General features: G+C 36.4%; 1 protein-coding gene across 3 annotated transcripts in view; it reads right to left on the reverse strand.

Annotated features, from left to right (window-relative positions):
• Window positions 1-589: 589 nt before the first annotated feature.
• PAXIP1 (PAX interacting protein 1) overlaps window positions 590-13668 on the reverse strand; it is a 40232-nt gene continuing 27153 nt past the window's right edge. For 2 of the 3 annotated variants that reach the window (XM_055708522.1, XM_055708520.1), the window contains exons 10-20: window positions 13494-13631; window positions 11997-12118; window positions 11256-11440; window positions 11083-11126; window positions 8436-8503; window positions 7949-8051; window positions 5398-5566; window positions 3729-3829; window positions 2294-2428; window positions 2135-2210; window positions 590-1585 (exon numbers count right to left, since the gene is read on the reverse strand). In XM_055708522.1, the coding sequence (XP_055564497.1) occupies window positions 1491-1585; window positions 2135-2210; window positions 2294-2428; window positions 3729-3829; window positions 5398-5566; window positions 7949-8051; window positions 8436-8503; window positions 11083-11126; window positions 11256-11440; window positions 11997-12118; window positions 13494-13631 (1236 nt within the window). In that variant the 3' untranslated portion in view covers window positions 590-1490. The remainder of the gene's footprint in view (window positions 1586-2134; window positions 2211-2293; window positions 2429-3728; window positions 3830-5397; window positions 5567-7948; window positions 8052-8435; window positions 8504-11082; window positions 11127-11255; window positions 11441-11996; window positions 12119-13493; window positions 13632-13668) is intronic. The other variant, XM_055708521.1, reaches the window with a different exon arrangement.

A 13668-nucleotide genomic window follows, 5' to 3' on the forward strand; every position in this document is an offset into this window, starting at 1 on the left:
AAATCCTTGGGGATACAAAGTGTGATAAGCTACTGTTTAAAGTATTCTTTCATCTTGCATTTTGAATTGTTCTGTGATTGGTTCACCAGGTAGTATAATGTATTTGATGCCGTACAGACAAATGAGTATCTGCACTCCCCCACCAAAGTTCAATGGCTTGCTGATCAGAGAATAAATGCTTTCAGGACAGCCTTTTCATCTACTAGAATCTAAACTGACAAAAAATGGTAAAGTCACATTATTAGAACTGTGTGTGTACTAGGAAATACAACTGAATATAGAATTGGGAAATTGTTTTTTAATATTTATTTAGTAAAACTCACTATACAAACAAAAGTTATCACAACAGCGTAATAATGCAGGATTATAGTTTCTCCTTCCTTCGAGCTGCTTCTTTGTTTCAGTAAAAACATGTATATACATTTACAATGATTTCCCTTTAAAGCACTGGGATTTCATATATTAAAACATACCTGGTAAAATAAGCTTAAAATAATTTTACATTGCTTGGAAAAAGATTTGAGTAATTTACTCTTACCAGAGTGCGATTGTTGCACAGTATTCAAAAAAATGAACCACCACTAAAATATAGAGTAAAACATTTAAAAGTACATTTATTTAAAATGTGGGCAAAATATCAATATAAAAGAAAATAGAGTATAAGAAATAAAAATAAAGTACAAAACATTTTCATCTTCAACATCCATAATTTAATAGATAGCAAGCCCTTTTATTTTTACATCCAAATTACACGTTTGGCTGAAGTACCGTCATTTACGTTAAAATGTTTAAAAACGGGCTAATCATGATACCTGAAGTGGGCTCTTTTAAAATGGTAGTATAATACAAAACATAGTAAATTATGTTTCAGCATAATAAAATTACACATCCTAAAAAAGATGCAGTTTATTTATGCTTTCCTGCTTTACACTGCTCATCATCCCTAGGAAAACAGCTGGAAAACAGCATCCACAGGAAGTTTTAGTTGCTTTGTACAATGGCTGAACAGCTAGATTTAATGCTCCAAGGATTCCGAAGCAGTAAGGCATTTTACTATCCATCAAGTAAATTTATATGTATGCTTGTTAAGAAAGAAGAACTTCAAGAAGTGACTGCAAAATAGAAATTATATAAAAAACATGCATAAAGACACAGAACCCTTACTGGTCCCTTCACTTCATTTATCAAACAAGGTTTATAATCTTCTTCAGCAAAAAGGGATTTTCCTCACCTGCAAGTAAATCCTGAGAAGTATTATCCTTAGTGACAAGTGCTTTTTTCCTGTTGCTTAATACTCTACTACTATTACTTTTTGACAACCCTGATTCCCACCTCCCCGAAGTATTTCCTATCAAAAAGTAATTCCACTCTGAATTTAAGCTAGGTTTCTACGTGTTAAACTAGCCTCCTATCAAGTAAACATTACACATCCCAAAAAACCTAAATATCAGTTCCTAGTTAAGAAAAACTTCTAGCAAACCACACTTCCCTTAGCAGCAGACAGCCTTCACACAAAAAGGATATGATTCATAATCCAGTGTTTGAGTAAGTACTCCAGTCAGGACAAACTCAGCATTGTGGACATCTGGAAATATCGAAAACATGCACACAGTTTACACCCTACGAAGACATTCCTTCTCATTCTGTATGCACGTCAGGAGGGGCCATTCTGTACCCTCCTGCTCTTCACACAAAGGCATATGGGAGTATTGCCCCACCGCTATCAGGGCCCTATTATTAGCCATCACACACTTCACATCGCAAATACTTGGCTTCCTCGTGCATACCTTTGTTAACTTTTCACCTTAGCTGTTTTTACTTCAGTGTAAAACCCCAAATCTTTAAGTAACTTGATGAATACTGAGACAGTAATCCTGCCTCATGCAGGACTGAAGCCCCAAGTTCAAGCCTACCCTTCCAGAGATTTATGGTGACCTGGCTATAAAATACCTCTATCAGAAATACCTAGCAATCAGCTGGCTCAGATTTCTCCATGGTTTGCAGAACAGACCATATATTTCTCTATCGTTATTTGAAAGCTTCAAAAGATGTCTGTACTTGTAAAATAATAAGTAAAAAAATTTATCAGAATAACCACTACACTATACAAATTACACTGATAGTTTATACATACCTATGCCTCTTGCAAAATATTCTCGACATAAATGAAGGTCATTTTCACAGGAAATCAAGATTATCTCTGGCAAACTCTAAATGAAAGAAACGAATTGTAAGCTCAGAACAACACAGTAAGATATTACCAGTAAATTTTAAAAAGCAACACTCTACACACTTTATTCTGCTTATGCTCCATGAGTTTTCGAAAAGAAGGTTGTTTAGATAATACTTTTCCTCCAGCGCATTCCACAATAGCTTTCATGGTGGAAAGACTAGGACAAATTCCAGGTGTAATGTAAAAATATTTTCCCTACAAGACAAAAAAAAGAATATAAGAAAAAACGTTAGTTAACTGATTTCTGCAACGCGTTAAGTTTTATTATCACATAACTCTTCTCCGCATATTCAACCATGGGGCAGGCTTTGTAAGATGGTATTAGGTATCACAGCTTATGGCAACAAATTTACCAGCTTGTGAGTTGTCCATAATTACCACTGATGTCTTCTCTGGAGGGGAAAACCCACAATTTAGGTAACTTTGAATATCTTAGGTGTGCCTATTCAACACCTGTAAAATAACAACCAGGAAACCTTCAAATGCCCACTGGTTAAGCTAGCATTAAAACAAAAACCCAAACAAAACAAAAATAAAATAAAACCACTCCAAAAAATAAAAAAGGTAACTGCAGGTTGGCAAGACATATAAAAGCAACAATGCTCCTTGCTGCTTCAAGTACAGGGATGTCTCGAAGTGTTGCAAAAGAACTTTCAGCTTTTAATTAAGAGACAGTTTATTACTTCCTGATAAAAATTATCCTACTACTTGACCGAACCTGATACAGGTGATCAGATCACAAAGTAGATTATCTTTGTTTATCAGCTAGAAATAAAAAAACCACCTGCTATTTAGACTGCAAAATGGAGTGAAATGTAGTATTTAGACTTAATAAATTTGAGACATCAATTCTTATTCATTACAGGTTGTAAAAATATCCTTTTTAGGTGGTTTGCCTCAATAAACAGTCTCAAATTCAGTTAGGCTTAAGAATCTCAAGCAACTTGGATCTTCAGATACCTCTCTGCAATATAATGGGATTTTAACCGGAGGCGTAAAAAACATCTTGCACCATCCTAGCAAACAGCCTGGTGGTAAGCACAGTCTTCAAGGAGAATCAAACTGGAAATCCCTGAGGCTGAAGGGCAAACTCACCCTCAGACTTCCAATCTTACGGGCATGTGTTCTGACTACCAAGCTAGTGTAACAAAGAAAGGAGAAGAAAAGAAAAACAAAAAACCCATATCCCTTCTGTACATGGCTTTTTGCAAGCAACAGAGCTATGTTCTAAATTTTGTAAGGGAACACACACAGTCAAGTATACTGAGCATGTTTTGTTCACATCTACAGAAATCCACTCCCTCCCTCAGAGGGCTTAGATCCACCCCAATGATGCTTAGACAGGAAACAGGCATCCAGTAAAAAATAAAATTTTTAACAAATGCTTCACACTATATACTGGTCATTGCCCTCAGCTAGAAACCTGTGGTCCCAGTTCTGAAAAAAACGAGGCAGAAAAGCTTCAAGTACTTAAATGTCATTTTAAACTGCATACCTTGAACAGTGGAGCTACTTGTGCTCTCTTCAGAGACTCCTCTAAACTGAAGCAGAAAAGTACCTCAGCTTCAGCATCTCTGAGCACAAAGTTCTGCTCATCTGAAAAAGAAAGATTGACAACGTAACACGCAGCAGACAAAAACATCCACCTAACCCAGGATGTAATCTGATCAGAAAATGGTGGTGGTAGGGTGACTCTAAACCTACCAGTTTTAACATGATTATAATACCCCCTTTTTTTAGGCTTCTTACAGCGATGACCCACAATTACTTGAAGAATAAAACTACATGTGTATTTCATACTTGTATACCTAACGATAGCCACTGTCTTATAAAGTCCCTTTTTCTAACTTATTGGAGGAACTTGCAAATTTTTATTTGTTAATTCTCTGCAGGTAAAGGAGCAGAAGGATTAAGCTGAAGTTCAAACCCCTGTGACAACCTATGGAAGCCCAGAAAGTGTCTTCAATTCCTCATGCAGCTTTAACAGAGCAAGCTTTTCATCTGTCTCCCACGTCCTCTTATTCAACTGATTGTTCATTTTTTATTAGGGATAGAGTTTCAGTTTTAACTTTATCGTTCCACTAAAAGCTATGTCAAACATATTGCTAAAACAGACTTAATTCAAAACACCCAAGTCAAAGAAGAAAATATTCTACATGGAGAACAAATTGGTCTTTCAAAGGACAATTCCAACAATCTGCAAGAGATGGTGTTAAAGAGTCTTCTGTAAGAAATCCAGTAAGACAGTTTTTCTAAACAATTGCCATATTTTCCATCATTGTACTAGGTATGAAAGTGAAGGCAGACCACTAGCTACAAATCAACTAAATTTCAGTAGACAAGTGAAGTACTTCACGTACTAGATCAAAACCACCATCCTTCTAAATCCCCAGACTTTCTTTATCTTCTAATAGCTTTCAAATGGATTGATTTCTCAGTTCACTGATGCTGAACCAAGGAAGTTGCCTTCTTGAGATTTATAAAAATGTTTGCTGGGTTATTGGTTAATTATTTGCAGATTTAAGTCTCTATGACGGTTAGGCAGCAACATTATATAATGGCACCTTACAAACAAGTCATATAAAAAGCATAAAACAATCATAAAAGAAATAAACAGCCTTTAAGAAGACTTAGATAAAATAATGCAACCATAAGTAAAAATCTACAAATGGCTACACAAGAAAGAAATACAATGCTTAACAACATCCAACTACTTAATCACTCTAAAGCAAACTTTTAAAATACATTTTTACTTCATTTCAGGAAAAGAAACTGTATTAAATCAAATGAAAACTAAATGAAACCAAATGTTCTCTTGAAAGAGAATTAAAAAAAAAAACAAAACCAAAAAAAACCCACACAAAACTTCCCCATAATTTAGTCTTATGACAGCTTTATTTAACCGTACTAACATAATCCTCTAACTGAAGTGGAATACATACTAGCTGCTAATGTAATTGTTTAAAAACTCTGTGCATAATTCTTCAAGAGCTGTGACAAACTTGCAGAAGAATTAATAACTCCGCTTTCAAAAACTGAACTGTTTAGAAAACTGACAAGAAACGCTGAAGTCAGAAGTCAACACAACAAAGTATATTTAAATATGCTTGTCATGAACCTGAAGGGGGTTTTTTACTATATAAATTGGTACTAGCTTAACTTACCAACAAACTTCTGGCATTTGAAACACTCTTCTAACCACTCCGGAGTTACGATGTGCTTGACTACAGAAATTGCTGTCAGGAATTTGACAGTTCGCGTCACTTTACTGGCAATTAGGTGGGTACATTTCTGGGCAGATTCTGCTACTTCACCTCCAAGGATATACAGTTTCTGAAAGTTGTAGAAAACACACATCAGAATGGAATAGTCCTTTAAAAATTGGATGAAAATAATGAAGAACCGTAACATCACCATAAAATAAAACTAAGTTCCTAATAACACAGTAAACATAGGAGATTTCTGTATTACAGTCATTTCTTTACTAATAAAGCTGATTAATCTTGACAGAATTTACAGCCACCATGACGGAATTTACAGCCACCACAAAGGCATTTCCAGACATATATTTCATCTGGCAAGACTGAAAGCTACATTCTGCTTCTGCAGTTTTTCAGGTTTGGGTTGTGGTTTTTTAAGAAAGAAAATAACTGTTAAGATACAAATTAAAACCTTTAAGTGAAACACTCTATTAAATTTGAATAAGCAGAAAATGTAGTAACTCTTTTATGTGGAAGGTGTGGTATACACTGTAGCTACAGTAAACTCAATTTCTTAATTTTGCCAGTCTTTTCTTTGAAGAGAAAAGCACCTCGTGAAAAACATGTATTCTTTTCATACACTAGCTCCACATGTATTTTTGATGATACTGAGTAATCCCTTTCTCCTGGTTTAAACTACAACCCCAAACTAACTCATCACAGCTGCTATCTTGTCAGTTAAGATCCGAGTCATTATCCGAAGGGATTAGTAACACAACTGATCAACAGGTGAGGCATATCAAACTACCACAGATGTTTAGAGATAAGAGTGTTTCCTCTCATAAAACTTTAAAGAAGAAAAAAATGTTTGGACAGCTTTATTAGTATCTATGCGTCATGAATTTCTGATTTTCTATGGCAAGTATTTCATACAAATAAATTAACAAAACACCAATATCTTTAAGTATAAATATTTAAGATACTAGGGTGATTTTATTACATCAGTCATCAGGAGTCACCCAAGCAAGAAGGCCTACTGGGTATATTAGAACCCTGAAAATCTCTGGCATCCCTCTGCACTCTACTGCTCTGATAATAACGAACAAGTAGGATAGAGAGGGACAATGTTTTAAGCTTTTCTTTACAGTGCTGGCTTACTTTGATGGTTTGCATAAAGACAATACACAAAAGTATTATGCAATGACACCAAACCTCTCTAGTAATTTATTTCCTTCAGGGCATGTATAAACACATAGTACACTTACACACCTACGAAAGGCAAAGGCTGTTATTTCCATAGTTAACACACATTCACCTCAAACACTGTGTATCTATGAATGCAGACCTTGCAAGATTTCCTTTCTGATGTTCAAAGAAACTTTTGGGCATACAGGAGAAAAAAAAAAAAAAGACTACCCCTCCATCTCAAGAAGGTGAGAAGTAGCTAGAAACCTAAATTTGAAAGGTCTTGATGGTATCTTAGTTGCCAAGTTTAGATGGAACTTCACAAGCCTCGAGGCTGAAGTTCATTTTTTGTATTTGTGAGCCATAGCTGTTACCAAAACAGATTCTCCATATAATTAACACAGTGCCAACTCGACAGAAAATGAGGAATTGAGGCTGGAATTGTATGGGATCTACTAAAAAATATCTTATGCTCCAAAATATTTACTATGAAGTTTCAAATGCAAACACTGCAGGGGGAAAAAAACCTCCAAAGCCCAACTACTTTAGAAACAACTATAGGTATAATAAAGGTATTAGATATTTTTGAGCACACCAAAGCGATGCATATTTCTAAGAAATGTAGTGGACTCAAACTAGGCTTCACTTTTCACTACTGAAGCAGGCATCAGTAGCAGCATCTTTCCATGCACTACTGAGGTCAGCAGTTAAAAAACCCTCTGCTTCAAACCTCAGCCAAAAAGTGAAAAATAACATAAATGAAAAGTTATGTTGGAAAAAACATTTAGTCATTATTATGGTTCGAAGAATTTTTGGATTTTTACGCCATTAAAAGAAGGTTAAAAATTAAGAGTGAAGTTTTGGGGCAATTTTATTTGGGAACAAAACAAAATCTCTATGGGAACTTATTATCTCACATCTGTCATAAGCTTTGCCGTCAGTTTTCTTTGAAGCGTTTCGCATTACACATAACAACTACACTAGAGGAATCTTGGCTCTTATCCACTACAACCATCACTACTTTTCTGACCTAAACTTGGTCATGCCGTTTGCTGATTTAAAACCAAATGTAGAAGGTTTCTTAATTTTCAAAACACCACATGGAAAGAAAAACCAAGTAGCACAGAAGTATAAAGTTAACTAAAGCAGAACAGTTACCACATAAAGCTCACTTCATGTAAATCTACACTCTAGCCCCAGCCCCAGTAAGTATACATTTGTATCCACTAGATGTCTACTAATCAAGCCTTAGCTAGCAAAAATTCAACATGAAGAAAAAAAGTTATCAGGTGTTTCAGTGTAGTTCACAAGACAAAAGGATGAAAGTCACCTTAATGTACTGCTGAACTTGCATAGGCTCAAATCCTGTGAAGAGCACCACTGGCGTCAGTTCTGGGGTGAGTTTTTTAGTAGGTGGTGGTAGGTCTTCAATCCTAGGAAATACATGAAATACAGCAGGATGTGAAGTTTGGGGCCAGAGTATTATTATGTTAAAACTAGACAAGCACACTCTTGCTACTTCTACCAATGGAAGCACTCAGATGAACAAGAATTAGGCAGGATCAATCTTCTGAAGAAAAAAATTACTGTGTTGAGAAGAGGACATATTCTCCCATTTCTCTTCTCTCCCAATTCTCTTACTACTTCACTCTAGTTATTATTTTATTCTTGCCAGTTGAGTAGCTGGTAACATGCAAAAAACATTGATAGTTATTTCAATTAGCAGGGCTCAGGATGGAACCAGACTGATGACCAGCTGACACCTATGTGGAAAAGTAAATTAAGGACTACTAGCACCGATTGCTTGCTATTCTTACCTTGCTCTTTTAGAAGATGGCTGAAGACTGGATTCATTTTGCTTTGGTTTCAAAGGCAATCTCACACCCTGAAATTAAACCATCTACATGTTTATATTTGAATTGAGCAGGGAAACCAACTTCTATTCTGAAAGAGAAAAACTATACAACAGTATTCTGAGAACATATTAAAGAGAATCAAACACAAACCAAAAAGACATGTTACTGAACATGTACTGATGCACCTGTTGCTTACACAACTGACTTGAGCGAAGCTTGAGCAGTAACTAAAGCTTCTCCACAAAGTATGTAACCATTTAAGTGTACACCAAATAAAACAGTGTGGGACTTTTTTTCCTTTAAAGATGGTACATCATCAATAGAAAACCCAAAGAATTAAATGACTGAAAAACCTGTCCATTTATTAAATACATGAAGACTACTACTCGGTGTTTAAATATCAACAGAAAATACTGGCACCTGCATTCTAAACATTCAGGTTCCCCAACTACATAAACAGAAGCTCCAGTGTATGCTCAGGTACTCCCTGGTCAGACTCTCCTGCCTCCCCAGCCATGACAGCATTTGCCCGGGGGTACAGAAATGGAGCTTTTAGGTTCTCCTTGGCCTGGGAAAGTTGAAACCACAGCTCTCAAGTCGCAGGAGTGTGTGACTTCTATTCCTTTTTAACCTTCAAATCTACACCTGCAATTTAATGAGGAATGCTACAGGCAAATGACCAGAAAGACAGGCAGCATTATTCCAGCCTTGCGGCGAGGGTGGCCCTTTGGGAGGAACAGGCCGCAGGGGTTTGCTCCCTATGCTCAGGAACATGCGTTTTTATGCTAGACAGTCACTAGTAGGAGCATCTGGAAAGAAAAGTGCACACACTTGCTTTTTGATAGACATTTCAACTATGCAAACGGAAAAGGTAGACTGTATCAACACTATCTGACAGCCAGCTGTCCTTAAGAGGACCCCATACTTTAAATCCCCAGACAAACAGAAAAGCCTACTGTGAAAGCAGTGAAGTACTGGTCTGAAACTCCTACACGCCCTGCATTTTCTACTACCAAATCATATTCTTCATATGTGGGCATCCTGCAGGGAGCTGGACAAGATCATGCCCAGAAGTCTCTTTTGATCTAAGTTACAAGATTCTCACATCACATGGCCACGAAGGGTCCCCACAGAGTAAATACAGAAAGGGAGGTGCTAAATTAGGCTTCTGATCCCTAAGTTCCCTCCCATTTCCTACAGAACACAGGACATGGACCACCACCTGCTCTGGTGAAATCACACGAAGGCAGCACATGCCCAATTTGAAGATGAGCTCAACTGCAGTATGGATGCAAAGGGTGGTGGTAACAAGTCCAAAACTGAGTTGGTTAAAAAAATATTTAAAGTAATAATAGTGCATACTGATTCTCCTCAAGGATTTTTTTTATTTTGCCACTAGTAGAATCCATCCTTCTCCAGGAAAACATGAAGTACACAAATTTTTAAAAGCATTTAATTTTCTAAAGCTAGTTTCCTACAGGTCCACAAACAACTCCACACGGGTCTATAAGAAGAAGGAAATTTCAAACTTCTGGCCAGGGATACAGAAGTGGCTATTTCTAAAGCTGAAAGGTATTAAAAATAGTGCTCAGATCCCATTTTAAAGTATTAGTACAAACTAAGTTATGACAGTTACTAAGCTCCTCTATTCTGAAGAGTATACAAAACGACTGAGATAAGTGATCCAGAACACAAAAGGTGTGGCAAAACATTTTTGTGCAATGTAAAATGTTACCTGACAGTCACCTGTTGTACAAATGAACTGAAAGCTTAGTAGCTTAAACTGGGATTTACCTACTGTCAAGACAGACGCTGTGAAAACAGTTACCAAGTATAAATCTGAAAACAGGAGATACAAATATTTTTTTTGTACATTACAATACAAAAACTGAAACAGTTTTCTGCATGTTCAGAACAAAGAAACAGTTCAGAAGATGTTGCATTTTCCACCTCACTTCTTACATCTGGCTCCTGTTTTGCATGTTTCATAAAATACATTACAAAAATTGATGTTTTCTATCTTTTTTAAGGTACATTCTTCTTTGTTCACTTACACTGCTGTTATTTCCAAGGCTATCACCTACACTTTCTAAAGCATGAAATATTTTTAAATTACAAAATATATGGATTATATGCCCATGGTTTTAGTTCTTAGAATATTTCAAAGAGATTTTATAAAGTAGTTCCACCCTTAATTTACATTGTCTATCCTATTCAAAGTTTAGCCAATAGTCTATCAAAATTCTTACTGATTTTGGGTGTTCTGCCTTAAAAACCCTTATGTGGCCTGATTTTCAGATAGGTACTGACTCAAATACTAAGCCCTTTCTAAAGGTCTGATGTAAAAATTAAGGAATAACTAGCCCAAAATGTCTCAAAAGTAACTTAATTTTGTACATTGCACTCCAGTTTCTTAGTTCTGCAAAACCTTATTCCTCAGATTTCTCAAAATAAAATAGATACAGAAATATAATAAAACATTAGTAGGAAGTACAGCCAGGAGGTTCGGTATGGGTCTGTGTAAGCCCCCCTGTCATGTTGCTCACACTAAAAACACTAAAGAGCAATTTTACAAAACCAGCTGTATATATACAATAATTCCACATACCATTAGAAGTTCTGGTGATACCTTTAATGGGACTCTCCAAGCATCTAGGAATTTAAGAACAAAACAAAAATTAAACCATTGCAGTGTTATTTATAACAGAAAAACACATGCTTTTATTAAGCAGGTGCATATATGCATGCTAGAGAACACAGGGGTTTGTGACTGAAACTTACCCAGAAGGTTTAGAACTAGATGTTGACTAGGAGAAAGCGGATCCTGAAGACTGAATACCGTATACCGACTGTGCTGTATCTGCCGTAAAGCTTCAAAATTTCCTAGCAGTATGTCACAGAGCCATTGCGCATTTACACATGGTATTCTCCACTCTTTAGCCTTCTCATACTTCAAGCCACTGGGTCTTATTGTTCAGAAATGAAGAAAAATAAAATTACGTTCTGATAAAATAGGTAAAATTGCAATTTCTAATAATAAACCTAAAATACCAGTATTTCTTTGTTGGCCTACTATCTGTTGTAACTGTGACAGAGTAGATACTCCGAAAAAATACTTTTGTTCTAGGTGCCAGAACAAGTCAGTTAGGGTAGAATTTCTGCCCCAAACGGAATCCAATTAGACCTGGATTTAACTTAATTTTCCCATGTCAAACTTTAACAATTATTAAAAAGAAAGGTATTTTACTTATAGATTATGTAACTAACAGTCAGCATCGCTTACAAAATATTTTAAAATAGTAAATTTTTTTTTTTGCCTGGGTCCAGAAGGCCAAATTCATTGCGTAACAGTATGCACTAACTTAGTTCAAGGAACAACATCACTAAGTTCTGCTATCTAATTGCAGAATTTATTAAAATTAACATTCTCATAACGAGGTGAAACTAGCACCTCACGGTAAGGAAAACACTAACTGGCAATAGGCTACAAGAACGTGAATACTGCAGAAATAAACCACTTACTCTTTACAGATGAGAACGGTATTGCTGCGACAGAGATAGCCTGTGTATTTGGCACCTGCTAGGTAGGCCATCAGTTTCAGGTCATCTCTGTCACTATCAACAAATCCTGTCACAGAGATTATCTACAGATAGAAAGAGGCAGTTACAAATAACGGAACATCAATAGTTACTTACAAAATGCTCCTGTTGAAAATCTTTTACCATTACTAATCGTTTTACATTACAATGAAATACAGAGTACCGTAACTATGGCATATAGGCACTTAATTAAAACATGGCTTGTGGGATACATGAAGTACAATCTAAAACTAATTCGTTTATACATAAAAAAGTGAGGTTTCTAGCACTAGTTCTGCAGGAAGAATCATCTTCATTCTGCAGGAAGAATCATCTTCATTCTGATGGTCAGCTTTTTCTCATTTACAAAGACTATTACGAAATAGCTCACACCTAATTTTCTTCTCGTACATCTCACCTCTTTCTCCTGCTGCTGTTTATATTCAGGGAGACACAGAAATGCTCACACTTACTTTGCCCTTCTCTGCTTTTAAAAATCTTTTTAATGCTCTGCTCTACTCTGCCATGAAGCCAAATAAACCATGCCAGCCGATTATTGGTGGTGAACTGTAATTCCACTTCTTCCATTCTTATCCTTAGTTTTGCCAGGTTGCCACTCTCTCTTTTTATTTAGGAAAAAGCAACAGCAATTCTGTTGTTGATAATAAGCTACATTTATTACGTTACATATTACATTTACTACCAACCCCTGTGCTCACAGGCATATTGTTGTATTCTAATTTTCCCAAACCTGTATTTCTTTTTATGTCTTTTAGAACAGGCTAGCAGCAAGGCCATCATCCTGTATGTCTGTATTCAGCAAAAAGAAACGCGATGTGTAACATACTTTGGCATCTTGTTTCATATTGCACAGTGTTACTTCAAGATGCATCTGATTCAACTCTGCACGTTTCCCTTTCCACCCCACAAAATTCAGCTTGCCCAGTGCTCCTCACTGCATGGGCTGCTTGTAACTGCAACCTCCTATTCTCTGATTAACAATACGAGCTTCCTTTTTTTATATTTGCTGGGTATTGACCGAGAAAAAGAAACCCCTCAAAAAATCCCCTCAAAACATTGGGTTATGGTAAAGGAAGCAGAGACTGTTAGATGTGCTGTTAGTAAAAAAACGACACAGCTTGGATTCCTGCCGTCTTGCTATGTACAACTCATAGAAACTGAGATGCAAACATTACAAGAGGCTCATTCCCAAACAAGGTGTTACTCCTCAGCACTCAGAACTCAGTAAGACTTGCAAAGCACTCATAATCACCCAGCAGCCTGCACCACATCAACACAGGACCTTAAGATTAACAGCAGCTTTTCTTCCAAGACGAAAGAAATGCCTATTATGCTTCGAGTAACCACTTTCTAGCTACATTTTAATGTTGCTCTTGTAAGAAAGCAAGCATTCCTTAGAAGTAAGCTTTTTCATCTTACATGTTGAGAGCATGGCTTTCCTCCTGGTGGAAATGCCACTGGAAAATGAAGGGCTCGATGAGGTGGTACCATTTTCTTCTTCTTCAAGATTGAGTTGAGCCAATGTGCTGTAATGCATCTCTTCCTTTCTCTTAAAGCCTATGAATACAGGCATAAAAACAGCTTTTAAAAAGCA

This window comes from Falco cherrug, chromosome 4, assembly GCF_023634085.1.
Source record: "Falco cherrug isolate bFalChe1 chromosome 4, bFalChe1.pri, whole genome shotgun sequence".
Classification (NCBI taxonomy): Eukaryota; Metazoa; Chordata; class Aves; order Falconiformes; family Falconidae; genus Falco; species Falco cherrug.